This window comes from Patella vulgata, chromosome 2 (assembly GCF_932274485.2).
Source record: "Patella vulgata chromosome 2, xgPatVulg1.2, whole genome shotgun sequence".
Classification (NCBI taxonomy): Eukaryota; Metazoa; Mollusca; class Gastropoda; family Patellidae; genus Patella; species Patella vulgata.
Genome location: NC_065880.2, coordinates 27,588,661 through 27,616,051, shown reverse-complemented (window position 1 = coordinate 27,616,051; position 27,391 = coordinate 27,588,661). Strand labels below are relative to the sequence as shown.

Below are 27,391 nucleotides of genomic sequence, written 5' to 3'. Positions count from 1 at the left end.
CGTGAATTGGTGAATTCACCATCAGGACAGTGGCTCTAGATGGAAAAGAAATCCAGGGACGAGATAATAATAGATCTATAACGAATCCAACTGTAAGTATAGTATGGTGTTGAGTTGACGACTTACGGCAACTAACCATAAATTGGAAGGGATGTCAAGTTGAAAGGAAATAAGACAGTGTCAATGCCAAAACCCCCCACTTTTTTCGAGGCAAGAAGCAAACACCCAAAAAGTTAAATCCCGAAACCGGTGTAAGATATTTTGAACCCCCTTAATCTTAATCATAAATATAAAATTTAACATCCATAACGCAAATGTGATTCGCTATAGACAAACTTTTTCATATATTTAATGTTTGGGTATGATTGTTGGCTTTAATTAATTGGTTTGTAACATAAAGAAATTGTAAACATAGACTCCATAGAGTTATGAAATTCAACACCCCAGGGCAAAATGTTTGTTTTCTCTTTTATCTTGTTTCTCTACAACATAACTTCTCCCCATAAAGTTACTTTTCCACAAAAGTATTAATCGACTGGTTATTTCTAATAAAAGTATGGGCAATTTTGGTATGCATAGAAATTAGTAACATCCTCTTACTAGAAAAATACTGGATTTCCTGAGTGAAAAACACCCATGGGGCGCAACACAGGACAAAAATGTTTAGGGTTTCTCTAACCGGCAACCCGATGATTAGGGATGTCTGCTCGAGTGTCATGGGTTGCGCGTTGGTGAGCGTTGATGTATATGTTTATTAACTTGATGGTGATATTAAACTTACAGCAGTGAAAAAGATGTGGGCAGTGGATAATCCAAGAATTTATAATTAAACTTATGATAAATTATGGAATGCGATTAAAGACATCATCTTGTATATGCAATTTATTCTCCTCCGGCTTCACACCTGTTGCTAGGTACCGCATCAACCAAGTCACGTGACACAAACATTTATAGCAGAGGTATTATATAGCAAAATTTTGATGGATTAATTAGTTTGAATATGTATGTCGTTTTGGGTGCAGTCTTCACTCCTCGGACAGATTGCAATCTGCGCTGAAATTTCCAGCAAATCGCCTTTACATTATGATATCTAGTTTTTAACTTTTTTTTAGGGAAAACTGCTAGCTCTTTATCTAATCTCCCATAATGTATCTTTAAGTATTTTATCAAAGTGCAATGTACGTGTTTCTGAATTATCGCTACTGCTTCTTCCTTTAAAGGTAATCAACTGTGTGGTCATACTTTTCTTTCCGTATCACCTTGCTCGTACTTGTACCAGTAAACTTACCGTCACAAAATTCATTAAAACAAATAAAACTAACGCAGATCCATGGTGAATATCGAGTAGGATTAGGTGGATTATTATTGTGTGAAATTGCTTTATTTAACATCGGCTCCCACAAAACTACGGACAAGACACAGTACGTAGAAATCACATATCAGATTAAGTGAATGGATCCGGGGGGCTAGCCATAAGCGTCCAACGCACTGTAAGTCCCGGGCTTGTAGTGATATAGACTTAACTCAAAATTGAAAGACAAACAATCAGGAATATAACCCAGAGAAAAACATTGTGAAATACTAGTACGAGTCATGATCTGCTATATACCACATGAAATATGAATGTAAGCATATTATAGTAAAAAACTACCTATACAAGTAACCATATCGGTATGGCCTATGTTATAGTGAGAAACATTTTAAGTGTTCAAAAGAATTGAGGTATATTGGCTATAAAGTTAGGGCATATGTTCCATTTACCACAAAAACAGAGGAAAAAAACAAACAATACTGAATGACATAAAGGCGCTAGGTATCCAAATGACATCAAGAGTTAAAATGTAATAAAAACCACAATAAAAAGAGCAATAATCCAGATAAGATAATGTCAAAAGGTTAATAAACTATCAATTTAGGAATTAATCGAAATTATTCAGCTATGTGATTGCACAAAAATTATAATACGTAATACACCTATCAGAAATGCAGATCAGGCATGTTGAAGAAATCATACTATGAAAGTGTATTTATATAAAGGCATAAAGTAAGGGTGATAATCCAGATAGAATAAGGAAACTGCAGAAAATTAAAATAATTATTAAATTAGATCATTATCCAATAGGAAGTTTGTTATATACTTGGTATGTACAAGTTTCGAAATTTCGTTTAAAATGCGTAATTGTGTTCCGCCTTTGGCAGTGCACTTAAAACAAAGAGATTTTATTCTAGAAAGAAATAGTTCTTTATTGTTACATTTTTTTAAAAATCGTAATGCCTGTGAATAGAAACATTATATAGCGTGACATCTATGTTACTATAAATTAACAGGTATTTTACCACTTCAAAGCCAAATTTGTCAGTTTTGTTGAAAATACTGACATTAAATTTACTGTTAATTACATTAATATCCAAATCAAAAACAGATGCATTTTTAGTGCCCGAATTTTCTTATCTAATATTAGTTCTGGGGGATATATTTCACTTTTATATTTGTTGAAAGTTCTGTTATCATTGATAGGTGTTATGTCAAAAATGTATCAGAAGGTGGACTTTTAGCTACTTTGTTATCAGTTTTTCCTTTAAATGATATCACGGTAATCCATTAAATGCCCTGGACAAACTTAACTCCGTGCTCGCAGATTAGTCAATGGAAATTAGAGACAAATTTGCGCATTCCACTGTCTGCGACGTGAAATCTGCGATTAACATGTTCATTGGTTGTTTCTTATTATAACCACCGTACTGGTTGTTTAAATCATTCAGTGGCCGAACTGTTCTAATCTACTTAGAATCGGAGACATCCGAAGACCTAGAGAGTTGATTATATACTGAGCGTCATGGAAAATGCATCACTTAATTTTTCGTATATCCTGTAAACATATCTTATTTATTTTGCTTCTTATTGTGAACAATATTCAAATGGGAACACATCAATAACAACACATTTGTACACTTATGGATGTTTAATCTGTAATCAATGGTACAAAGTCAGAGGGGTCAAAACCAAAAGTACGACACAGATGTCAGTAGCCCGTGTGTCCTCCACGGGCTCTTACCCAAGCTGTGCAGCGACGTCACTTGGAATTAACCAATGTTTGAAAGAAAGTCTGGGGCAAATTGTTCTATTCTTGGACAAGAGCAGCTTCTAAAGCAGCAATGGTGTGCATCTGTGGTATCCGATACAGACGGCGTCCAATCTCATCCCAGACATGTTCTATTGGTGCCATGTCCTGATAAAGATGAAAGCGACTCTCATCACTGAAGAGCACACTTTGCCAGTCTACTCTTCTCCATGTCTGGTGTCCTTGAGCCCGTATTAAAACGCCGCTGACGGTGATGATCCCTGAGGATAGCTCCAATATAAGGTTGTCGTGCACGGAGTCCTACTTCTCTTAGACGACGTCTTACGGTGTTGGCACTTACTGGTCCTTGTCTTCCGACGACTGCTGCACCTGTTCGAGTCGCTGGGCGGAATCTGTCACGAAGATGTAGAGGTCTTGAGCCTGGGTTGTAACGCGTTGTGGACCAGGACGTTGACGATCACCTGTTGATCCAGTAACTCGAACACGTTCCACCAACCTTACAATAGTGGACTGATGACAATTGAAGTGTTTGGCAATAGCACGTGTAGACATGCCAGCCCCGGACATTCCCATGGCTTCATTCCGTTGATTTTCAGTAAGTCTTGGCATCTCTAGTTCGATTCCTTCACACATCCAAATTGACGTTTCACAGTTCATGTAATGCACATTAAGTTGAAAACATGCTTTTAAAGGGCTCACACATAATGCTGCAAGTGAATATTGGGTTTTTCATGTGCATCTCGTGCAATTTTTTTTTGTGCACACGGGCTGATATTTTTTGCATTTGGGAGCATTGTGTGAAACAATAGTTCATAGAATTGCATAATATTATACATACAAAACCATCTAGTAATAAAATATTTCGGAAAAAAAAGTGATGCATTTTCCATGGCGCTCAGTATAGTTTTGTCATGTTAATAAATGTCTAATTAATGAATATATAACATTTAAGACCCAGAGAAAGACCTGCAATAGGCAGATTTAGCTCTTGAATAATCCCTCTTTCATTAAACAACTTAAGAATACCTGCTTATAGAGGTATTAGTGCTTTGGAGGTTTTTGCTCGCCAGTAGATAAATAATTTTCGATTTGACTTGATTTGAATATAGATGGACAATTCCACAATAACTCTGTCCATCTCCTAATTAGTTTTATTATTCTATATTAACAGGAATGATAAATCTACAGCAAGAACAAGGTCAGGTTTGATTATGAGGTTGATATTGAGGTCAAACAGTAAACTACATCAGACAGTAACTCAGGAGAATCGGTGAAATCGGTCAAGATGGATGAACATAACCACCCTCTGAAATATAAACATAAAGGAAGAACAGATAACCATTCGAAAAGACATCAACTGAAAAAAGCTAGGCCTATTGAAATTGAGGATATTCCTTTAGATTTTTTGGATGGTAAGATTTATGTTTAATGTAGCTGATCTTCAGGGAGAGGGGTTTTATACGGTGGATTCTTTATACTACAGGATAAATCTGTTTCCCATTCGGCATTTAGGTATCCTGAGTAAAAAATTGTTTTACATTTGCATTTTTCGGACAATATCAAACATTTCTTGCCTTATTCCACACTATAATGTACTCAGATTTATTATTTAACATTTAATTAATGAAACAAAACCAAAATATCAACTATAATAGCTGATGTTGTATGGTGTCAATGAGTTCATTTCACTTATTTTATATTATTCAGTTCCAAGTTAACTCCATTCTTGTGAGTATGGCCTAAAATGATTGCGCTGATTTTGCAATTCCTTACGCATTTCATGCATTACTTTTTTCTATATAGCCGTAGTTACCCTCATAGGCCCAGATGTAGTTTGGACATATATAGTCGGCACCCTGTCTGTCTGTCCATCTGTCAAGAATTGATTTGTGAACGCGATAGACGCTACAGTTTTTGACAGATCTATTTGAAATTTGGTGTAAAAGATTGGGGTCATGATAAGATGTACCCTATTGATATTAGTGTTTCGCAACCTTCTGTTCTAGAGTTACCCTCCCTTTACTGAAAGTTTTTTGTTTGATTTGGTGTGAAGCATTGAGGTCATGAGAGGACAAGAAATATCGATATTCAGCATTCCACATCTGTCCTTCCCAGAGTTTGAACCCTTTTTTGAAAAACTTGTGGAAATAACAAACTTTAATGCATTTGTTTCAAATGAGGGGACCCCCTTTTCCGAAATCCCTTTGAAAATGATAGAGGTCAAATTGCTTGAAGGAATAAATGATCTTTATCATAGATGGTTAGTATCCTAAATTTCCTTTAGGTCATAAGAAAGTCAAGTGGCATGGTTTCGATCAAAAGTTTGTGCATGACAAAGAGTAGGCTCGCCTACCCAAAATTGTGTGTTTTCTCCGTTTCCTCCGGCCTCCTCCCACAGCTAAACATCCTTATATGCAAGACCTAGTTTGCGTTGATAGGACATTCAACCCCAATTTCCTCTTAATTGAATGGTTTTATTTCAAGGTACACCTGGTAATAAGGATGCAGTGTTGAATCATTCAGATTTACCTCAGTCTATATCAACCAGTGCTCTATTAGGAGATGAAGCTATGGATGATCAATTTTATGCTGAGGTAATTTTTATTTAGTGATGATAAAAAGATAACCTTTCTTTAGGCCATTAATGACCTTTCTCGAAATGGGCTATTTACTCTTTTCATTGACAACTCGTTGTCGTCATCCCCTGTATGTCTGTCAGTCTGATTGACTTGAAACTTATAGTATAAGTTACCCTATGTTTATGTGACGAAGTAGCCTGTGTATTATTTCTGATAAGTACTTCATTGGTTGTTGCCATTGATCAATTTTGAGTGTATTGTAATTGTTCTTGTTGCTCGTAAAAGATTAAAAATGTGACAATCTTTATGGATTGCACAGACGATTTAGCTGCTGTGGGATTCTATGTTTCATTGTCTGTCAGCCTATCGTCTATGCATCTAACACATGTGAATCTAAAAGGATACTTTTCAAACACATGATATACCAAACTACTGTGTGTTTGAATATGAAGAAAATCCCAAAAGATATTTGTAATGGTACAAAATTCACACACCGATCTATCAAGCTGAAAAAAATGTTTTCAAAAAGTTACGATTGAGGATACAGTTAATATCCTTAAATGGCATTTAGAAGTAGAGGTATAATATTCATAATAACACAACTTTATGGATTTACTACTTCTTAGTTTATTACATGCAACGTTTCAATACTCTTACAGGTATCTTTATCAAGCAATGATAAGGTTTTCTGCATTTAAGATTGTATTTGTAGGTAGCCCAGAAAACACAGACTCATATGCTTGGTCGTCAAGAAGCAGAGCTGGAAGTGGTAATAGACAGGTTAATAGCTAAAGCAGGAGGAAGAGATACAGCTCTTTTACATGTGGTTACCCAGTCTCCTGTTGAGCTAAAGGTAAAATATAGAGTGGAAAACTGGATAACCTGGAAAAAAAACATGATGTGAAGCAAGCGAATTTATGATTTTAAGGACATGCATTAAGTCACTTTAAAGTTAAACAATAACTTAAATAATACGTTCATTGTCTCCCGCCAATCTTATTTGAAATATATTCCATGTAGCGTATGTAGGGACTACATACATTACACTGATGTGCTATAAATAGCACACTGCCTAGCTGATCACACTGTAAAAGTCAGAGAAAAAAAAAACTATGAAAAGAAATTTTAATCTGAGTAAATTTCATGTGACACCATGATGTCACTGAGAATGTTATCCAACCATGATGACTATTTTTACGTTGTTTCACTAAAAAATTGGGAACCATAGAACAGTTGATTTGTTCATTAGCGGGGGTTAAATATTAAAGGTATACAGTTGGCTGGTTTCTTTACAGGTTGTGCTTTTGATAACGGCTTTACTTCATAAAGGTGCCAATCCATCACCTAGTGACAGTGAATTGAAAACACCGTTACATCACGCAGTTAAACGAAATTTCAAGAGTGTTTGTAGCAGATTATTGGAGTATGAGGCATTACCTCATAGTCGAGATAAAGATGGAAAGATGCCATATCACCTTGCATTAGAAAATGGCAACGATGCCATAGCTTCTATGCTTTTGGATAAGATGCCAAATACAACGTAAGTCATGTTGAAAGATGCATTGTGCGAGAGCTAAATCTGTCTATTGCCGGCAGTATTTCTGGTTTCGAATGTTATATAAATTATTATTTTGACATTTATCCACATGGCAAGCCTATAATCAACTCTACAGGCCATTGTATGACTTTGATATTTAGTGTATTTAACAATGGCAATGGTACTTGTTAATAGAGAATATGAACAGTAGGTGGAGTTTCCATCTGCCAATCATGGATATTTTGTGTCAGAATAATGTAACTTACATTCACTCTAATAATGTATCTTTAAATTTAATAATGTTTTAAAATAATAACATTAAGTCCCTTTAAACATGACAGAACTTTATTATATGTACAAATTATCAATGCTTGTGTTTTGTTAATCCAAGGTTACATAATTAAACCTTTTTTTTACTGATCACTATGGTCACCCCACCTTCCTGTACCAGTTATCAACTAAATTCCAATTATTAAATGGGGAAGTACTAATTGGTTAGAACTTGACTGCTACAACTCGGACCCGATTCACATCAGAGACCCAGCCTGCGACTCAACTTGAAATATTTAGCAAGACTCGACACAGGCTCGGCAGTCATGCCAGCTTGCATCTTGGATGGGCTAATTCTAATTTGCCATGAATTGCTGACTCTTGCAGACAGGACAAACTACATAGATATTGCAAGAAATATATAACAAATATCAAATCAAGTGAATGGTTCCCAGGGCCAGCCATAAGTGTCCCCTACACTTTACAGTAGTTATCGATTTACGACTCGAAGTGCTGTGACTTAGGAGTCAACCTGGACTGTAGGTCCTTTGACTTGTTCCCACCTCTGCCCTGCATACTATTTTAACTTGATAAATTATTTCCATTTTCCATTATAGTGTCCGAGCCTTGTATACTAGTTCCGGTAAAGGACCGTCGGAATTATGTCTACATAATCTCATTTCAGCTGATTTAAATATGGAGGTAATTATTATCTATATAAATAAAATCAAAAGATGTCTGTGTGTTCACCCATCAAATAAACGAGCATGACCACATGAGTATTTTAGGCCATGATTACATTCAATTTTTTGCCATTACAAAAAGAACCTGCTCTCTGGGTAGCATAAGATTTATAGAGCTCAGAGGTAATCAGGTTTTAGCTCTTTAGTAGAGATCTGGGCCTGTATTCCAAGGTTTTCTTAAAGTTAAGTAAAAATGCTTATGTTTTCAACTTAACCAATTTTGCAGTAAGCTGAAAATGGTATTCAAAGGCTGTAATTTACATATCCGTGGCTATGTGAAAAACTTAGTGGACAATTTTGGTGTGATCTCTGTGTTAAAATTATATTTGGAATGTATTCAACCAGTTCTATTAGTATGTAACTGCACACTTATTTATGGAATGCCCACAACTGCCAAAAAGCATGTATTTCTAGCTTATGGAATACCCTCAACTGCCGAAAATCCTGAATTTCTAACTTTGCATGCATGTTATGTCGCCTTAAGAGTCCCACTATGAAAATATTTGTTGAAATATTATGTTGTAACACATGAACATATTATGACTATATTTGATAGTACCCATCCATTGCATTACCTGAACATTTTTTCTGGGGAGGTTTTTATTTTGATCTTAATAGATTTCAATTGCAGTTATTGAATCGTGGTAGTATAATGTTGGATATTGTAAACTTTATTATTTTAACAATGTATAAAGAATAGAAAACAACGTACCAATATGTAAGGCTATTTGGCTTTTAAATTAGACTGAAAACATCATTCGGTGTTGTTTATCAATCTATTATTTGTGAAATTCATAGAAATTCTGTAAGTGTTAGGCTCTTTAGAATCCCAATTGCCTGGTGTTGACTGGATACTAAATGTAAGGACCAAAGAACACAACAAATTCTTACAAGAAATTAATTGTAAAACTTTTGGTTCTTGCTTCGCTATAATCATCATCATATATTTGTAAATTTATATACAAACGAAGACAAGGACATATTACAAACAATACCACTGTCAATCCACATCAAATTTATGTATTTGGGAATGTTTTTTTTAAAAAGAACATTCTTGCCTTGTGTCATGCGATAGTATAAATTTTTGCTAAAATCTACAACAAAATGCCATCACAGTGTCAAATTTTACAAATGAATTTAATGCATCAAACTTTATTATGGATCAGTTGTAGAAAACATGATTACGCTCGGTGATATTATCAACAAAAATTCAATCTTAGTTCCCATATTTTTAAAATAATTTTTTACGGACTTACTACTACATGGTGTATTCCGGTTAGACATTATTATCCTTAAGGTACCTCCCATAGGTCACTTAAATTGGCTTTTATGAATACCACTGAAAGACTACTACTGTAGTAGAGTAAAATATCCACAAACCCACATCTTACTTTTAATAAGAAAAATACTATTTTAGATGTTTAATTGGAAACGCATTGTTTTAAAGGATTGATAGCCAGATAACTATGAGCACAGAAAGAGATTAGGAGATTAAGAGATTTAAGCTTTACCTGAGAAGCAACACAGGTTGGATAATTATGTATTGTTCAGAGACTTGAATGCTGTAGAAATAGTTAAACTTGGTTTTTAATCTCCAATTGTTTATAGATTACCAACCAAAGGACACTATTTGAGGGTCACTATTTGCTGTCACACAGACGGTAACACTTTAATTGGCCTTGAATATACAAGGCACCTTAAAACATGCGTGATTTAACGCGTAATGGATTCAAACCAATAGTTTATATAAATCAATGATATCGTAGTATATAATGCATCTGTAAACTGTAGGATTGGTTCATAAAAAGTTAATGCCTTCATTACTGCTAATAATTACAATACATGAAAATATACTTCATACGGCATCACGAGACGAAGTCTTAATATGCACAGTTGCGGGTATATAAGTAGAGTTCACATTCGATTCTCTAAACATTACATTATAACCTTTCAACTCATGTTGTTCTCTCATTTAAGGAAAACGACTTCTTTCTTTTTCTGACACTGTTTATTCAATATATATTTACATATTATAAAAGTACATTAAGTATAATTAGGCCTGGTTTTAGTTATACCTGACAAATTGTCAGGCACTACTGAGTAGTATTCAACATTTTAGAACTTCGTGCCAGACATGTAATAAACATATCAATCAAAACACAGAGAAAAGACAAATCTGTGACAGGAAAACGGCAGGCATCAGAGGAACTGTGCCTGACAAAGCTTCAATTTTGCCTGACAATGTCCATGACAGTTGCCTGATTTCCAAGCTTGAGTATAAGAGCAGCAATGTGATTCTATGTAAATAAGGGTGGTTGGGATGGCCTAGTGGTCTAGAGTGTCGTGCTTCGAGCTCTAGATGGCCGGTCACCTCTAAATTGCGGTCGTGATTTGGATCCCAGGTGTGAGCGTATGTGGCTTGGAAATAGGTGCACCTTCTCAATTTCATGAGTTTACTTCCGGTACTCCTGTTTCCCCCCACAGGAAAGACCCCTGCGCATGCGCTAAGGTTATGAAAATATGATAACTTATATACGATATCACCCTCGGTGGAAGTGAACATTAAACACCAAGAGAACAAACAATGTAAATTTGTTATTTTTGTAGAGAACGGCACTAGGTGTATTAGACTGTATGATAGATCCAGTAGGTGATAGCGGACATGTTCAAGTATTTTATCATGTATTAGAAGCAGACGAGCATGGAAGATCTCCACATCAGGAAGACTTCGACAGCACATCAAAATCCTGTCTTCAACTTATGTCTAAAAGAGGGCTTAAGGTAAATTCCTGACACTATGTTTGAAACAACTTTTAGCTGAGCAAGGATAGAATCTAATAGCTGTTCTTAAGGTTCTGAATCATAATGTCCTGACTTTAAAAACTCATTTGGATGATTATTAATGATACCCCAGTGATCTCGTCACAAAATTTTACCTATGACTCTATAAAATGTGCTGGTTTTCAAATACAGTAAACCTCGCTTAAGTCGGATTCGTACAAGTCGGATCTTTGCTCAACTCAAATAAAATCATTTGGACCCTTTGATCCTGCACGTTTTTCTTATTAAATTTCTGTGTGTAAGTCGGATCTTTGCTCAACTCGGATTAAAATGTTTGGTCCATTTGATCTAATTCGGGCTTTTTTCCTTTGCCCAAGTCGGATCGACAGTATGTTCAGAATTTGACTAAGTCAGTTTTGTCCCGATGGTCAAAAACGCGGTTAGGTATTCCATGCACAGCGCCCCAAAATACTTTCCCCTATGATTTTGACTCAAATCAGCTTATTTGACGCAACACAATAATAGAATTTTCCTGGAAAATTCGAAACTTACTGTCTGCTGTACGAGAAAATTTAGGACATTTTTCAAAGATGGCGACAAAATGGAAGTTATCTACTCGCACCAAAACGGAAGTTGTCTACTCGCATATACGAACAAAAGCTTGAAATGTGCCTTTGAATCAATTATTATCCGGCTCTTGCAGTTTATTTCTAATCGAGCTAAGATTGAATTTCGGTCTTCGGCTAACTTGGATCTTCGTTTGAATCGGATAAAATTGCTCAGTCCAGTTAGATTCGACTTATGCGAAGTAAACTGTATTATCATGGGCCATGAAGTAACTGAAATGTCTGATAAGGTAAGCTTGTCAAGTTGTTTAGATGGGATGGAATATAAAAATCACTGCCATTGTCAAAATCCTCTCAATCCATCTTGCATTTCAGACCATAGCACATAGAAATGAAAGTGTTTCTAACCCAATTTGATCAAATAATAGATTGAAATGGTTTCGCTGGAATTTCAAAACATCCAGAATCCAAAATGAGATAATCTACTCTTTTTCAGACGTTGGTATTCCATGATGTGGTACGACTACTCATACGAAGAAAATGGAAGTTGTATGCTAGATTCCGATTTCAGTAAGCAAACTATATTGTAGTTCCCAAGTGGTTATTAATCAAGGTGTTAATAAATATTACAGATAGAATAGCATTAGAAATGAAATGGGGTCTAATGTCCGACTGTTCTACTCTGACGGGATTAATGAAGATGAGCATGCACCATATAGACTGCTATGAGTGAAATTTTACCCAGACATCGACACTTATATACTTTTATATTGAATTCCAACTGTCAAGGATTCCTTTACGTGCATGCCAAAGTGTACACAGGACCTCAGTTTTTTGTCCCATCCAAATGACTAGACAGCTAGTGTTGCTAGCTGTGAAGTTAGTTTTTTAGTTATTCATTATTGGGTTTTAGGTCACAACTCTGCGGTTCGTAATGCGGTAAGAGATGGTCTATAACCGATAAATGTGAGGAATATACCGTGGATAATTATATATTTATCTTCATTTCAAAGTTATTGTATTACAACTCAAAATTATCATGGTCAGTGTGTTTTCTATGGAGAACCTGGTAATATATGTGAGCTACTGGAATGATTTTTCTACAGCCAATTCAGCTATTTCGATTATTTAAGTAGCCAAAAGGGATTATTTCATTAATAAATACTTATGATAAGCATTACTAATATTTCATATTTAAGTCCAATATATAATTTTTTGCGTATAACATGCTGACAAAGTGGTATAGAGACATCAAATCCCAATACCCTACCATGAATAAAAAACATGAAATATGAATTTATTTTACAAAATTTTCGTGCGTTATCAAATATGACCGGCAGTGAAAACTTTGAAGTGGAAGCCTGAATAGCGTTAGATTTTTAGCGTCTAGAGATATTTCATATAGAAATAATTAACTCATGTTACTGAGCACTGGGTTGGGTTTTTTTGTTCCACTATTATCCATTCACAGCAAAATTGCATGCAAAACAGGCAGAAGTTCTAAAACTGTCCTTCCCCTTTTTTTTTTTTCAAATGTTTTAAATAGTTATTTTGATAATGCAAAAGAATTTTCATAAATTTGATGTTAGCGTTTGTCTAGTTAAAATCCCTATATGTTTTTAATTTTCAGAATGAACTGTTTAATGTTTTTTCTGACATTAATGGCTATGACGTACAGTGCTATCGTGGCCGTTGAAGCACAAGATCCTGCTGTATATAAGGGAGCACTACATATTAGTCGTGCTGTGTTTGAAGCATGGTGGTATATCCACGCTGTTCTCACCTTCTGCCTAGAGATCAACCAAATGAGGAAGTATGAATCTTTTAGAGTTATAAAAGCTATTGTTATTCAGATTATAATTTCTTTTGTTATTCAGTCTGTCATAATCTTTTGCCTTGTGGAAACCCCAGGCCCCAGAGTTCACAAAACATTCTCAGACTTAAGTTAAGAATTTACTCAAAATTGTTTGCCTTATTTGAACTGAAATATAACCCTTTATGAACTTTTGTTGTTTTAATGTATCAAATACATCAACAAGAAACTATGTGCAAAGTTTTGTGTTTCTGGATCAAAGATATTTCTCATGAACTGTGATTGAAAGTTGAGTAAATTTTTAACTTGCGTCTGAGAATGCTTTGTGAACTCATGGCCAGAGGTCACTATTATTATCCAATATCCTTTCAATTTAGATGTATTGTTTACATTTTCAGCGATTTCTGTTAATTCCATTGAGAGTTATTGGCCTTCATTAGTTTGAAATACCTTGTGGCCACTCTTTCAATTCTATAGTTACCATTTGATTGATTCATTACATTTATTTATACACACAAGCCTAATGACATTAAATGATTTGTGATAATCACTTTCAGACTTGTCACTTATTCAAAAAAATTGTTTTGTAGGCACAGGTTAGATTACTGGAAGGACCAATTTAATTGGTTAGATTTTCTGTCATCCAGCTTGTTAATTGCTGTAGCACCATTACGATTTACACATCATATGGAACAATGGCATGTCTTCTCAGTTGGTTATTTATTGTGGACGATAAGGATTTTCAAATATGCTGCTGTATTTAGGTAAGGAACGGACCCTGAATTCCTTGAAAGCATTGTGTGTGTGTGAGAGAGGTGTAGATTTTCTTCTATAAAACAAGTATGTTCATTGGTTGAGTATGATTAAATTTGTGCACAAATAAAAATATAGAGACACAAGAAAACACTGAAAGCACTTTCTGCTCACAAATTTTGAAGAAATCAAATGGGTATTCATTTGTCTGTCCTTCTGTCATAGTTTTTGTTTCCAGAGCACATCTCATAAGCCATCCACTTGTGCCTTTTACATATTATAAATTTATCAGAATTGATAATATTTGAGCTTCTTTGGAATATATTTGACCTTTGTATGAAAGCTTTTGTTATTGCTATGTTTCATTGTTTTAGGGGGATGAGAGTGGGGACGTGAGGAGGCTTACACCCCAGGGCCTAACTTGCCTCAGTCCACTCATAAATCCGCTTATGAAAGTGCTCACTATGTATGAAATTCGTCATTACCATAATTACTTTGTTTTCTATTTTAGACAAACAGGAGCATACGCTCAAATATTATGGAGAATTATAGGGCATGATTTTCTACAGTTTTTAACAGTATTTACTGTATTTTTGGTGGCATTCAGTGGTTCCTTTGTATTGGCCTTAAGGGGAGACAACTCTTTAGTAACACACAAAGAAACAAGGTAGATAGACATTCTTTATTCAATTAAGTAATAATAAATTTTATACTGGCTGAAATCATTAATTTACTGCTTAGTGGTGTTATATGTTTTGTATGACATATATTAATTAATATTAACAAACGAACAATGTAAGAAAACATTAAATAAATGAAAATAAGATACACTAGAAAACTTGTAATATGGTATTTCAATCAAACGGTTACATCATGAATATTGAACAACATGAAAATCTTAATTTTCTTGTGTCAAACGAAGATAAGGGTGGGATATTTATAATTGGTCTGTGTGCATTCTTCCCGCTATCCCAGCTTTGTTTCAGCAGCATATTTCACAAAGCAATATCTTTTTGAAACTAATTTTTGTACAAACATCAGCCTATTATACCAGTTGTCTTTTGTTAAATTTCTTCGATTTGATTATTTTTGTGTTTTGAATTTAACTTAACTTTTGGTGTACAGTGGCCCAGGATATTTATGTCACAAGTCTTTGTGTTTATCAATTAATGTAGTTATAATTGAAAATACCATTTATTTATTTATTTCAGTTCATTTTGGGAGATATTGTTCACTGGGATACGTATTTTGATTGAAGGTGAACCGGTTGTTGAATATTATGGACCAAATGGTTTTAGGTACAAAATTTAATATTTTTAATTGACGCATCAGAAACACATGGTACCAACAAGGGTTGCTACGATAAATCAATCTCACAATCTGTTTTATAATACCACATGATATCCGTTTAAGCTAATAGAACACAATTTATTACTGTCTATTCATTAGTTTGAATAGATATTCATAAAAACCAAGATCTATGGTTAGACCATTGATGAGAACTGTCATTGGTTATGAAAATTGATATGGCTTCATGACTGTGAAATGAAGGCTTTAGAAAAGAATAGCATGATCACTTTCAAAATATCAAATTTATTATGTTTATCTCTGAAGTGTGACAATGTATTTTGTATCATATTGTGGGCGGATATATCGTAACAGCTCTTTTACCATCATTAAATTTCAAATGTTAAAAGTGATACCCTGTCCCATTTCCGTTAACACTAGCTTACAAATTGTTATTGCACTTGCCTTGAAATTGATCTTAAATTAATCATTTACGTGCTTGTTTACTAAACATTATCATTGCTTGAAGATTTTCGTCAGGTGTTTTTATGAATACAGCTATATTATCATGTTCTTTTGCAATTGACACAGTTTTATTTTTTGTCTACCACCATGTCTGTATAAAATATACTGCCATTACGTCTGGCACAGATTTGTCTTTTTTCAGTCTTGTCACTGGTGGTTTTAATACATCGAAAAACCTATATTACAGGCCCGTTCAGATCATAAGAATGCCTCTTTCATTGATGTTGTAATTTCTGTTGTTGCTTTCATCAAAATGTATAATATTTTCCCTTGATTTCTAAAATGAAGTAGTCTTTGTGAATGAAATCAAATGGCTTTAAAATTATATTATTATTCACATTATCACTCTATAGAAGTTATCTCTCTTACTTTCGGTCATGCAGTGTTCTCCATCAAAATACTTAGTTTTTAACTAGGAACTGGTTGTATTTATACACTAGGTAATCTTCTTGTTCCTGGAGTGTTGCTCTTACAATAAAATCTAAGGGTCCGCCAAATTGTTTAAGATCAACGTGAAAACTTGACAGACCTCGATTTTTGATATATGATCTCAATTCCAAGATGGTTGAGATGACGTCAGGCTCTGTCCTGGTTCATATAGTATTTGTTTTGAAGATTATTATTAACATTTTCTATCTGAACTTGAATAATAACAGTTTGTATTTAATGTTTTAATGGTGTGTTTACAGTACCCTGGGATGTATACTAATGGTAATCTTTCTATTTACTTGTTGTGTTGTCTTATTAAATATACTAATTGCCCAGTTGAGTGATACTTATCAACACGTACAACGTGATGCACAGCGTGGATTAGAATTAAATAGAGCATGGATTATCACCAGGGTGGAACTAAACAGTTTATATATTGGAAAGGTAAAGTAGATATAACCAGACCAGTCTATAACAGTCAAAGATGAATGAATACATATATAGTATCTTTCACATTATTAATCTCTATCACTCCAGTCCTAAGGTTCTCCAGTTCAATGGCAATGAATATTGGTCAAGACAAAATAGTCTCAATTATTCCAGCCCAAACGTCCTCATGCAGATCATGTTTAACCCCCGCTCGACACAAAAAGTAATTTCAAGACTTAACATATTTTAAGAAGCCATGTGTCTCCTTATTCAGATATAATCAGTCATTTTGTTTCACAATTCAGTTATGATAAAGTGCTTTAAATCTGAATTGTGAATACTGGTGAAGGTCAAGAACTGGAACATACTGCCTCAAATCTCCAGAGTCAAATGAATACATGTACTTGTAGCTGTGAACCTTTTATGATCTATATGTTTCAGAGGCGGTTAAGGGAGCTTAAGGGTTAATGTGTAAAAAACTTGATTCATTAATTTAAAAGAAAGTCTTCCTATCTTAAGATATATATATCCAAAATACCAGTAAAATTGATATGTGAGCATTTCTTTAATAGGAGAGCTCTACTTTATATTTTGTAGGGTTTTCGAGTGAAGTATTATCAAGAGAAAGAAGACATCACAAGTCCACAAGATTTACTGGAGAAATGGGAAACCCCTCCATTAAATGAAATGAATAAAAATATAAGAGATATCTGGGATGGACTTGACTCACATAAATTAAATCTTATTACGATCAGAAACAGAATGGCTAGACAGGAATATATTCTAACGAGGATGCAGTAAGTTGATTTCTTCTTCTGTTAATGATAATAATTATTGATAGTTCTGTCGATTTGCATGGGCTAAGTGATGGGGATGCACCTCTTCTCAAATGGAAAAAATCATGTGGTTTTCCATGCTAATCTTTTTAGTGTTTGTCAAGACTGTTCATGACTCCATAACCATATTTCTCAACTAATGCAAAACATATACTGTAACTCGGATCATCTACAGACCGACTCTAAGCATGTTTTGTGGTGTCTGGGATTGGGGTTCGGGGACACACACACATAACAATTGAAAACTGCATTTTTATGCATTCATAGGAACTTGTTCCTTATTACCAGCAGTAATATAATATACTATTCAAAAAAAGTAGGGGATATTTGATTTTGGGGGCATAATACTAAAATATGCAAATGACTACGAAAAAAGTCACTATAGAACCTAACAGAAGAAACATTTCCAGTTACATGTGACACCCAAACGCACCAATAGCTACCGCATGGAATGCAGGTGATGCTTGGGATCATCATGGGGGTCCAACCCAAGATTGCACGACTCTGACTTTGAATGTTACAGTCATTGTGGCATTGAATTCCAGGGTGGAAACATCAGTTTAGTTGTTTTAGTGACCAGAAAACAAATTTTGATATGCGTCGGCTTACCCAAAATGAAAGGTTACGTGCCCTTGGCATGCTACAGATCGGCACAACACAGGCGGTTGTGGCGCGGACGATGAATGTTTCTCAGTCTGTCATAAGCAGGCTATGGTCCAGATACCGTGATACACAATTTGTACAGGACAGACCACGCTCAGGTCGACCAAGGGCGACAACTCAAGCCCAGGATCGATTTATCCGTACCTTGGCCTTGAGAAATCGTGTCATCACAGCAAATCAGATCAGCGCTCGTCTTCAAACAGACACTGGTGTGAGAGTGAGTGGCCAGACGATTCGGAATCGACTGCATAGGGGTCACCTTCGCGCCCGACGTCCTCGCGTGATCCCTTATTTGAGAGATCATCACATTCAGGCAAGACGTCGTTGGTGTAGGGATCGTCAACACTGGGATAATCGACGCTGGAGCAATGTGATGTTTTCAGATGAGTCAAGGTTCACTGTTGATTTTTTGGACAGACGTAGGAGGGTGTGGCGTCGTCGAAACGAGCGCTTCCAAGACGTTAACGTCATCAGACATGATCGATTTGGGGGTGGTTCTGTTATGGTGTGGGGAGGCATCACTGTTGCTGGAAGAACGGCTTTACATGTTGTTGCAGGGCGTGTTACAGGCCAGTACTACCGGGACAACATCTTGGCAGTCCATGTTGTGCCGTTCGCACGACGTCACAGGGCCAGGATCGTTACAGGTTACCTCCAACAACAGAACATCACCACATTACCTTGGCCAGCACTGAGTCCCGACCTCTCCCCCATCGAGCATGTCTGGGACATGCTTGGACAGAGGTTACATCAACGTCAACAACGTCCTGCCAATGTCCAAGAACTTGCTGCTGCGTTGCAACAGGAATGGGACAATCTGGACCAAAATGACCTTAGACGTCTCATTAGGAGTATGCCATGTCGGATCAATGCTTGTTTGGCAAACAGAGGAGGATTTACCCGTTACTGACTTGGTTCTGATGCTGTGGTAACTTTGCTGTTTGACCCCGGGTATCATTTTACCCTTATAATGGTCAGTCTGTGCCTTACTTAGTCTAACGATCATTTGGAATAAATCGATGAATGTGAACTTCATTTCATTTTGTCATTTGTTTCTTCGTCAGTTTCATTAGGTGACTTTAATAACACTTAAAAATCAAATATCCCCTACTTTTTTTGAATAGTATATAATGAATGACATGATTAATTTGTTTCACACTTTTTGTTGATAATAAACCATTTAGAAATATATATTCAACATTCTATTGCTAAATAAATATTTTATTTCAGAGAACAGTTGGATCGTTTGGTTCCATTGGATAAACCAGTATCTCCTATAAAATCAAAGGTCACAGCTGAAACGGTGCAATCACCCGTTGAGGCTGAACCATCAATTGGGGCAGAACCATTAATTGAGGCAGAACCATCAATTGAGGTGGAACCATCAACTGAGGCAGAACCATCAACTGAGGCAGAACCATCAATTTTCCTGGAAGCAGAAGATGATGAGTAAAAAAAAAAACGATGAGACATCGGAACTGAAGATGTTGATAGTTTTATTCTTTAAATCAGTTTTATTGATTTTTTTTGTTATTTTGTTGAATTGTATTATATACTAGTCATGGTTTTAAAAGCCAAATGAAAATTGTCATCCTCGGTTACCCAGTGTACTCATTCCGTTCTACTCCACTATACCCTGGGTTAATCTATGGGGGAGACACATTTTCAAATTATCCGCCCTTGATGATTGTGCTATTTTTATCGACCAATCCCATAAATTGTTATTTGAAAAGGAAGTTGGCAAAGGTAAGTAACTCTCATCGGACAATGTTAGGAGTTAGCCTATTCTAAATGCGTAATTATTAACAACCAATTATATATTATGTTAATGAATACTAGATGTTCATATAATAATGTAGGGTCATTAGGCAACACAAATAAAATAACTTGTTTCTCGGGCACCGCCCGCACGCAAAATTGGTTGCGCGTGCAGTCTATTTATTAGTCTTGATGAAAAAAAATAAATATGTAACGCCCGCCCGCACATCGACAAGCAAGTCGTAAAAAAAATATCCCGCATGTACCTACATCCGCCATACATGTATATCTATTCAAATGTATTAAAACTGATTCAGATGAACATGCTGTCTTTTTTATCCGAACAATGGCGAAGTTTGGCAGATTTGCCTTTTTTATTGATATCGAAAGAACCTCCATTTTGTATCACGTGATATTAATTACCTCCCCTGATAAACTAGAATTTGATTCGTGTTAAAAGTCATTGGCGACAATATTTCAATCATTCGATCGTAATCGGCTCATTATTGCCGGCTTCAGTCGGTCCTTTTGATAAAATAATGAACCGTAGAACAGGTTAATTAATTATAGCTAAGAATACGATACGATGACGATAGTCGTCATAATGCATACCTTAGAATCTGGGTCATTATTAGCACATTTACGGTAGTTTCGATAATCCGGAAAATAATAATTGGATTACCGATTTGATGGTTTTACTGACCAGTTGTTAGTTAGATTTAAATAGTCATTCAATATAAACACCGGATAGAACACCGAATATCCTGAGAAACACACCGAATATCCCAAGAAACAGTATTTCCGGCAATCTCCAATACCGATGACACGGTGTGACAATCATTGGTTGGAATTCGGTAAATAATTATAAATAAACCGGCGATACTAGATTTAGTTTTAAATACTGTTTACCATGATTATTATTTTTGATACACCTGGTGAAAGAGGCTTAGTTTTTAAAAATATTGTTGTCTTTATGGAGGGCTATTACATAGTCGTATGGAATTTTATTTTAAACCAATTTCAATTATGTGAATTAAATATGGAAAATTATTTTCCTTTCAGTCAGTGTTCAGTCTCAGTGTTTTAGTAGACTTGATATGTTTTAAGTATGTACAATAAAGTTGACACGGTGTGACATGCATTGGTTGGAATTCGGTAAATAATTATAAATAAACCGGCGATACTAGATTTAGTTTTAAATACTGTTTACCATGATTATTATTTTTGATACACCTGGTGAAAGAGGCTTAGTTTTTAAAAATATTGTTGTCTTTATGGAGGGCTATTACATAGTCGTATGGAATTTTATTTTAAACCAATTTCAATTATGTGAATTAAATATGGAAAATTATTTTCCTTTCAGTCAGTGTTTTAGTAGACTTGATTTTGGGTTTATGTTTTAAGTATGTACAATAAAGTTGAATATAACGGAAAGCAAAAACGTAAACAAGTAATGACTTTCTCATTTAAAAAAAAAAAAAAAAAGAAAGACCGCCCTCCCGCCCCAACAATTTTCAGCAATAGCCAAATTTTATTTTGCACCATCAATGAGTAAAAAAAAAAAAGAAACCGCCCTCCCTCCCTACAGTTTCAGCTGTCAGTTGCCCGAGAAACAAGACATTTATTTTGTGTGGCCTTAGTTTTATTTAGAATCGTTCGTTCGTTCCCAGAATTTTATGTCCACGTGAGTACACTGGGTAACCGAGAATGGAAAATTGTATTCTTTTGCATCTAATATTTAGGAGCCCCAATTTGTGAAGTAATTTTATTTTTTTTTTAATCTCGATTTCAAGGGCTCTAAAATATGTAGTGCCTGGTTTATTCATAAAATTGATTGTCAGTTGGATTGATTCTAAGTGATTATTGATAGGGACAGCCATCGAGCTAATGATAATATCAGAAAAACACCCAATCCTACGTGTACAGTTAAATATGTCATGATTTTATTTGTTTATTTTTATACGGCCACATTGAAATTGAAATGTGGTCGTATTTTGTCGTCACCCCCATCTGTCCGCTGGTTGGTCTGAAGCTGCTTACTGATTTTCAACGATTTTCGATAATTACCTCTAGAGTTATGACCCTTGATTACTTTACGGTCATGAGAAGAAGCCTGTTGATTTTCAACAATCCGATAATTACTGCCAGAGTTATGGCCCATGATCACTTTGAAAAATTTTGTGGACGCTCTGGAGCCTGAAGTTAATATCCAATTGACTTTAAATTTGTACACAGTGTTTAAGGTCATGAGATGAAGGATCCTATTGATTTTCAATAATTTCCGATAATTACTGCCAGAGTTATGGCCCTTGATGACTTTGAAAAATCTTGTGGACGCTCTGGAGGCTGAAGTTAATATCCGGTTGACTTTAAATTTATACAGTGTTTATGGTCATGAGACGAAGAATCTATTGATTTTCAATGATTTCTGATTATTACTGCCAGAGTTATGTATTATGATCACTTTGAAATATTTTGTGGACGCTCCAGATGTTAAAAGTTAATATCTGATTTATTCACAGTGTTTAAGGTCATGAGACAAAGAAGCCTATTGATTTTCAAGGATTTCCTATAATTACTGCCAGATTTATGGCACCTGATTACTTTTTAAAATCTTGTGGATGCTCTAGAGGCTAAGATTAATATCAGATTGACTTTAAATTTATACACAGTAATTATGAGACAAAGAAACTTACTGATATTCAACGTTTACCAATAATTACTGCCAGAGTTATAGCCCTTGATCACTTTGAAAAATCTCATTTTAGTGTACTGGTATTGTAAATGTTTCATTACTAACAGAGAAAAAATTTGCGACAACCCTGGTTGACTGCCTGGTGACTTAGCTGCTGTGGGCGTATGTTTCGTTGCCTGGCAACATATATTTAATGGTGTTCTCAATTTATTTTTGAGCTTGCTTTTATGCCATAATATCTAATATATATATTTATACATTTACATAACATTTGTACTTGATTATGGGTATTCTCATTTTGTCTTCAGATTTTTGATATTTTGTTTCAAGTTTCTATATGAAATATTATCATTTGCGTTTAAAATTTTACGTAATATTTAATTTTTCCCTTGTACTAACAAGATTATGTTTATTTGATATCACTAGAGCTGGACTCTCAATTGTTAACCAGTCAAACAATTTGTGGATTTTAAACTGAATTTTCTTTTTTCTGGAATATGAGAGCTAGACTATATTTATTTTGTTTTAATGAATGAATAAATTGTTAACATTTATACCAATAATATCCATTCATAATACATCTAAAGGGGTGTACTAAAGGGATAATTTAATTAATCATCCATTCATAATATGTCTAGCATATCTTTCATTAATACTTTTATATTGTTTAAATTGTTTTATATCGGAGAATTAGAATGAGATTAAATCAAAAGTATTAGTTTTAATTTAATATTAGTCATAATTTGAGATAACATGATCATGTATTGATTGATCATATAAAAATAATTTAAACTAGTCCTCGAAACAACTTTGATAGTTTTTATACAACACATCACCTATACAATAATTATAATATCTACTAGATTTATGTGTATTGTTGACCTGGTTTCTATTCAAGAAACTTAAAGAAAAAAAGAATTGTTAGAATCCATTATAGCGAAAAACATTTCATCTGGGCGAAATTTACTATTTTTGCGAAGTCTTTTTTTATTTCTATTTCCATTTTGTTTTTGTTAACACATATACCATAAGTGCTTTTTGGCAATTGTTACTTTTTGTGTAATATATATTATTTAGTTGTACATTTATTCAAGTTTATTAAAATATTATTTTTATGATTGCAGATCGGTAGAAAAATCTCTATTCAATCCAAGAATCTCTTATCAAAATTTTGGAAGTTGAATTCTTACAAATTTTGGAAGATTGGGAAGGCATTTGTTTTTTTCAAAGATAGCATTATCCCAATTTATGGATCAATTTTTATGTCTTTTTTACCATAATATTAAATGTGTTATGGTTAATTGAGGACAACAAGAAATAATTATACTGTATAGAGAACATTTTGATTAATTAGATAGAGATTACCAGTACTTTCATAAATTTTAATTTCATTTTATAAGTTGTTTGATATTTTTCTTTTAAGATCTAACTTATCTGTCAATGTCCCTGGAAAGAACAATGATGATGATTTTTCAGTTTTGTGTTGATGTCCAGTTAAAATAATTGATATTTTTATAATGGCTAATTGATATTAATTTTTCTTTACATTTGTAATTAATTTTTTGTTATATCAGTTCTTTAATCCAATTTCTTAATATACACCCACATTTTCATGTGGTTCTATATTGTTGTCGCTCATGTCCATCCATCCGTTCACAATTTGTTTGTGGACACTTTACAATTTTTATCTGATTTTGAGGAAACTTGAAATATATGTTTATCTCCAAAAGATCTTGGTTCCTTTCGATATTTGTGCAAATCAGATCGTAACTTCCTGGATTATTGCCCCTGATTGTATGAAAAATCACGTTTTTAGGCTTGTGAACCCTCTCAAGCTCACAATTTTTATCTGTTTTTAAAAAAACGTTTAAATATATCACCGTTACACCATAATGATGTTTGAGTTCGAATTTTGAAAAATCGGAACGAATCTGCCTGGCAAAATGCAAAATTGACGCTCCTTGTACACAAATACTGTAAAAGGTCACAATTTTTATCTGATTTTAACGAAAATTAAAGTATATGTTTATATCCCAAAGATCTTGGTTCCTTTAGATATTCACATATTTCAGACCTTACCTTTCTGGATCATGGCCCCTGATTGTACAAAAAATCATTTTTTTCTTATTTTAGCTTGTTCTCTGTTCATCTCTTGCAAAATATGGGCTTATCTTGCTTGGTAACCGCTTGTTTTAGTCTGTTCTTGTTTTTATATGCCCATATTGAAATGTGGTCACATATTGTCATCACTGAGTTAATATCCGTTGACTTGACCATTACACATAGTGTTTGCAGTCATGAGATGAAGAAGCCTATTGATTTTCAGCGATTTCCGATAATTACTGCCAGAATTATGGTCCTTGATCACTTTGAAATATCTTGTGGACTCTCTAGAGGCTAGTCGATATCTGATTGACTTTAAATTTATACATTGTGTTTATAGTCCTGAGACGACGAACCTTATTGATTCTTTTAACAATTTCTGAGGTATGTCCCTTGATGACTTTGAAAAATGTTTCGGATGCTCTCAAGACCAAAGTTACCATCCGATTGACTTTAAATTTATACACAGTGTTGAAGGTGATGAGACGACAAAATCTATTGAAAAGATAAATTCATGATATTAAATGTTTTGTATACTAAACATTTGCATGGGGTAGAACTAGAAGCCAAACAAATTCTAATAATTTCTGATAATTACTTAATGGGTTGTTACTCTTAATCAGATTTTAGTGTGTTGTAAATGTTTTCATTACTGACAAAAGATGCGACACTCATTGTTGACTGCTCTCACGCCTTAGCTGCTCTGGGCCTATGTTTCGTTGTTTATTTTGTTTTTGTTTTATTTTTGTTCATTTGTGGTGGTTAATGTCTGCTTCCACCTAGGGTGATATTGCAGACAAAGTTTTATTTTCTTCTAGAGTTAGTCTTTTACAGCCTTTGACCTAAATGGGCACAGATCACCATTAATTACTCTACCCACAAATATAGTTCTTTCTCTCACTTACTGTTTTTCCACTCTTTGCGTGGCGTTTTTGTTCTCTTTTTGGTGTAGAAGCAAAGAAAATAGTTTGAATTTATTTTTATTGCAGTGTTTTCATGAATATTGATGATTTTTAGGCAGGAGGATAACAGAGTTTAGAGGTTGGTTGCATTGAAATTTAGGGTGGATATTTCCATATTAACTACTTCCAGTGTATATCTCAAGATTTCCATGATGAACCTCATACATGCTTTAAATTTTTTAGCATGACATTACAACATGCTGCTCCAGCATTCATCCCAACAAAGGTCAAAGATATGAGAATAACCAGTTATCATGGGGGATATCAATGATGATCTGTGGTCAAGTTATCCGTCAGACAGTGACTCTGTGAATACCGTCACTGTCTGTGAATACCGGTTGTTATAATAAAGATTTTCATGATTTGTCCAATTTTTAGTTGACTATTGTTTTTCCATGGCTAATTATTTACTAATATTAATTGTTCTGTACATTTTTAATTAATGTTTTTATTACTTGAATTCATTTTCTTTTTTTTAAATTATTTTTTTGTAATGGTTTTTATATTCTTAAGAGGTATAATTCTTATAAAAGACATATAGAAATAGATTTCACTGGAAATTAGAACACTTATGTGGATGTACTACTTCTGAACTTTATTATCATGCTACGTTTCAATACTCATACAGGTATCGTTATCAAACAAATGGTTGGGACTTAGTCAGATAAACTTCCTCCCTGAACTATGTGACTAGCAGAGAATATGAGATTATACAACAAAATTGTAAACAGCTTCGAAAATAGGTGAAATTAAATGAAGATAAGCATAAGGATAGGTTTATATATAATCTATTAATTGCAGTCATTTGATACGCGGTAACAAGTTGAAATTGCATGACTCATAGAAGATGGGCTTTAAAAGGCATTTTACATTAACTGGTTATTTTATTTCCCTTAGAATTTTTGACATTGTTATACACATTGGGGTTGTTTTTAAGATCTGATTGAGCAGATAAACAATTGTTTTGGAACTATTATATCCAATTTCTTTAACTTTTCTTCAAAAACATTTGTTGTTATTTACATTATTTTTATATATTTATTACATAAATCTTAGATTTTTGTACATGGTTTCTAGCTGCATTAATTTCTAGTTTTCAATCAAATGTTTCAGAGCAACGAAATCTTTGCGATTCGAGATGGTTCTCTAATTTATAAAACAGCATTATTTTTTTTTAAGGGATTACGAAATTGACATGTTTACTTAATTACTATTAAAATGTGCTTTTTACAAGCAACGTTTGTGCAAATATATGTAGGCTATTTTTATGTATCAGAGTCTATATTTGTCCTGTCTCTGAGAATTTTAATTTTTAAAAAAATGTATGAATTTTTGTAGATATTGTATTTTTGTACGATTAAATTGAATATATATGAATGAGCACTTCAATAAAGGATTTAGAAAAAATTAGGTTATGTTTAATATCTGGAATAAGTCAGCTGTGACACAAGCCATTCGAAGTCCAAATCCGATCCGATCAAAATCTTACGCCTTAAATTAAAGTAATTTAGAACTACGACAATGAACTAAAACTAGCTGAATAGAGAATGCTTTTACAACGCCGTAATTCGAGTTCATT

At 34.2% G+C, this 27,391-nt stretch overlaps 1 protein-coding gene across 4 annotated transcripts; it reads left to right on the top strand.

Annotated features, from left to right (window-relative positions):
- On the top strand, positions 1 to 27,220 carry LOC126811999 (transient receptor potential cation channel subfamily V member 3). 4 transcript variants are annotated; one of them, XM_050538101.2, is made up of 15 exons: positions 1 to 92; positions 4,233 to 4,495; positions 5,568 to 5,677; positions 6,375 to 6,515; positions 6,958 to 7,202; positions 8,087 to 8,171; positions 10,820 to 10,993; positions 12,056 to 12,129; positions 13,190 to 13,372; positions 13,963 to 14,136; positions 14,637 to 14,792; positions 15,337 to 15,423; positions 16,627 to 16,810; positions 17,393 to 17,592; positions 19,525 to 27,220. In XM_050538101.2, exons 2-15 carry the CDS (start codon positions 4,369 to 4,371, stop codon positions 19,745 to 19,747), a joined length of 2,163 nt encoding a protein of 720 aa, XP_050394058.1. In that variant the 5' UTR covers positions 1 to 92; positions 4,233 to 4,368; the 3' UTR covers positions 19,748 to 27,220. The 4 variants fall into 4 exon arrangements, with proteins under 4 accessions (XP_050394058.1, XP_055954335.1, XP_055954336.1 ...); XM_050538100.2 differs by having other exon boundaries at positions 5 to 92; positions 4,255 to 4,495; XM_056098360.1 differs by lacking the exon at positions 19,525 to 27,220 and having other exon boundaries at positions 17,393 to 17,596.
- Positions 27,221 to 27,391: the final 171 nt, after the last annotated feature.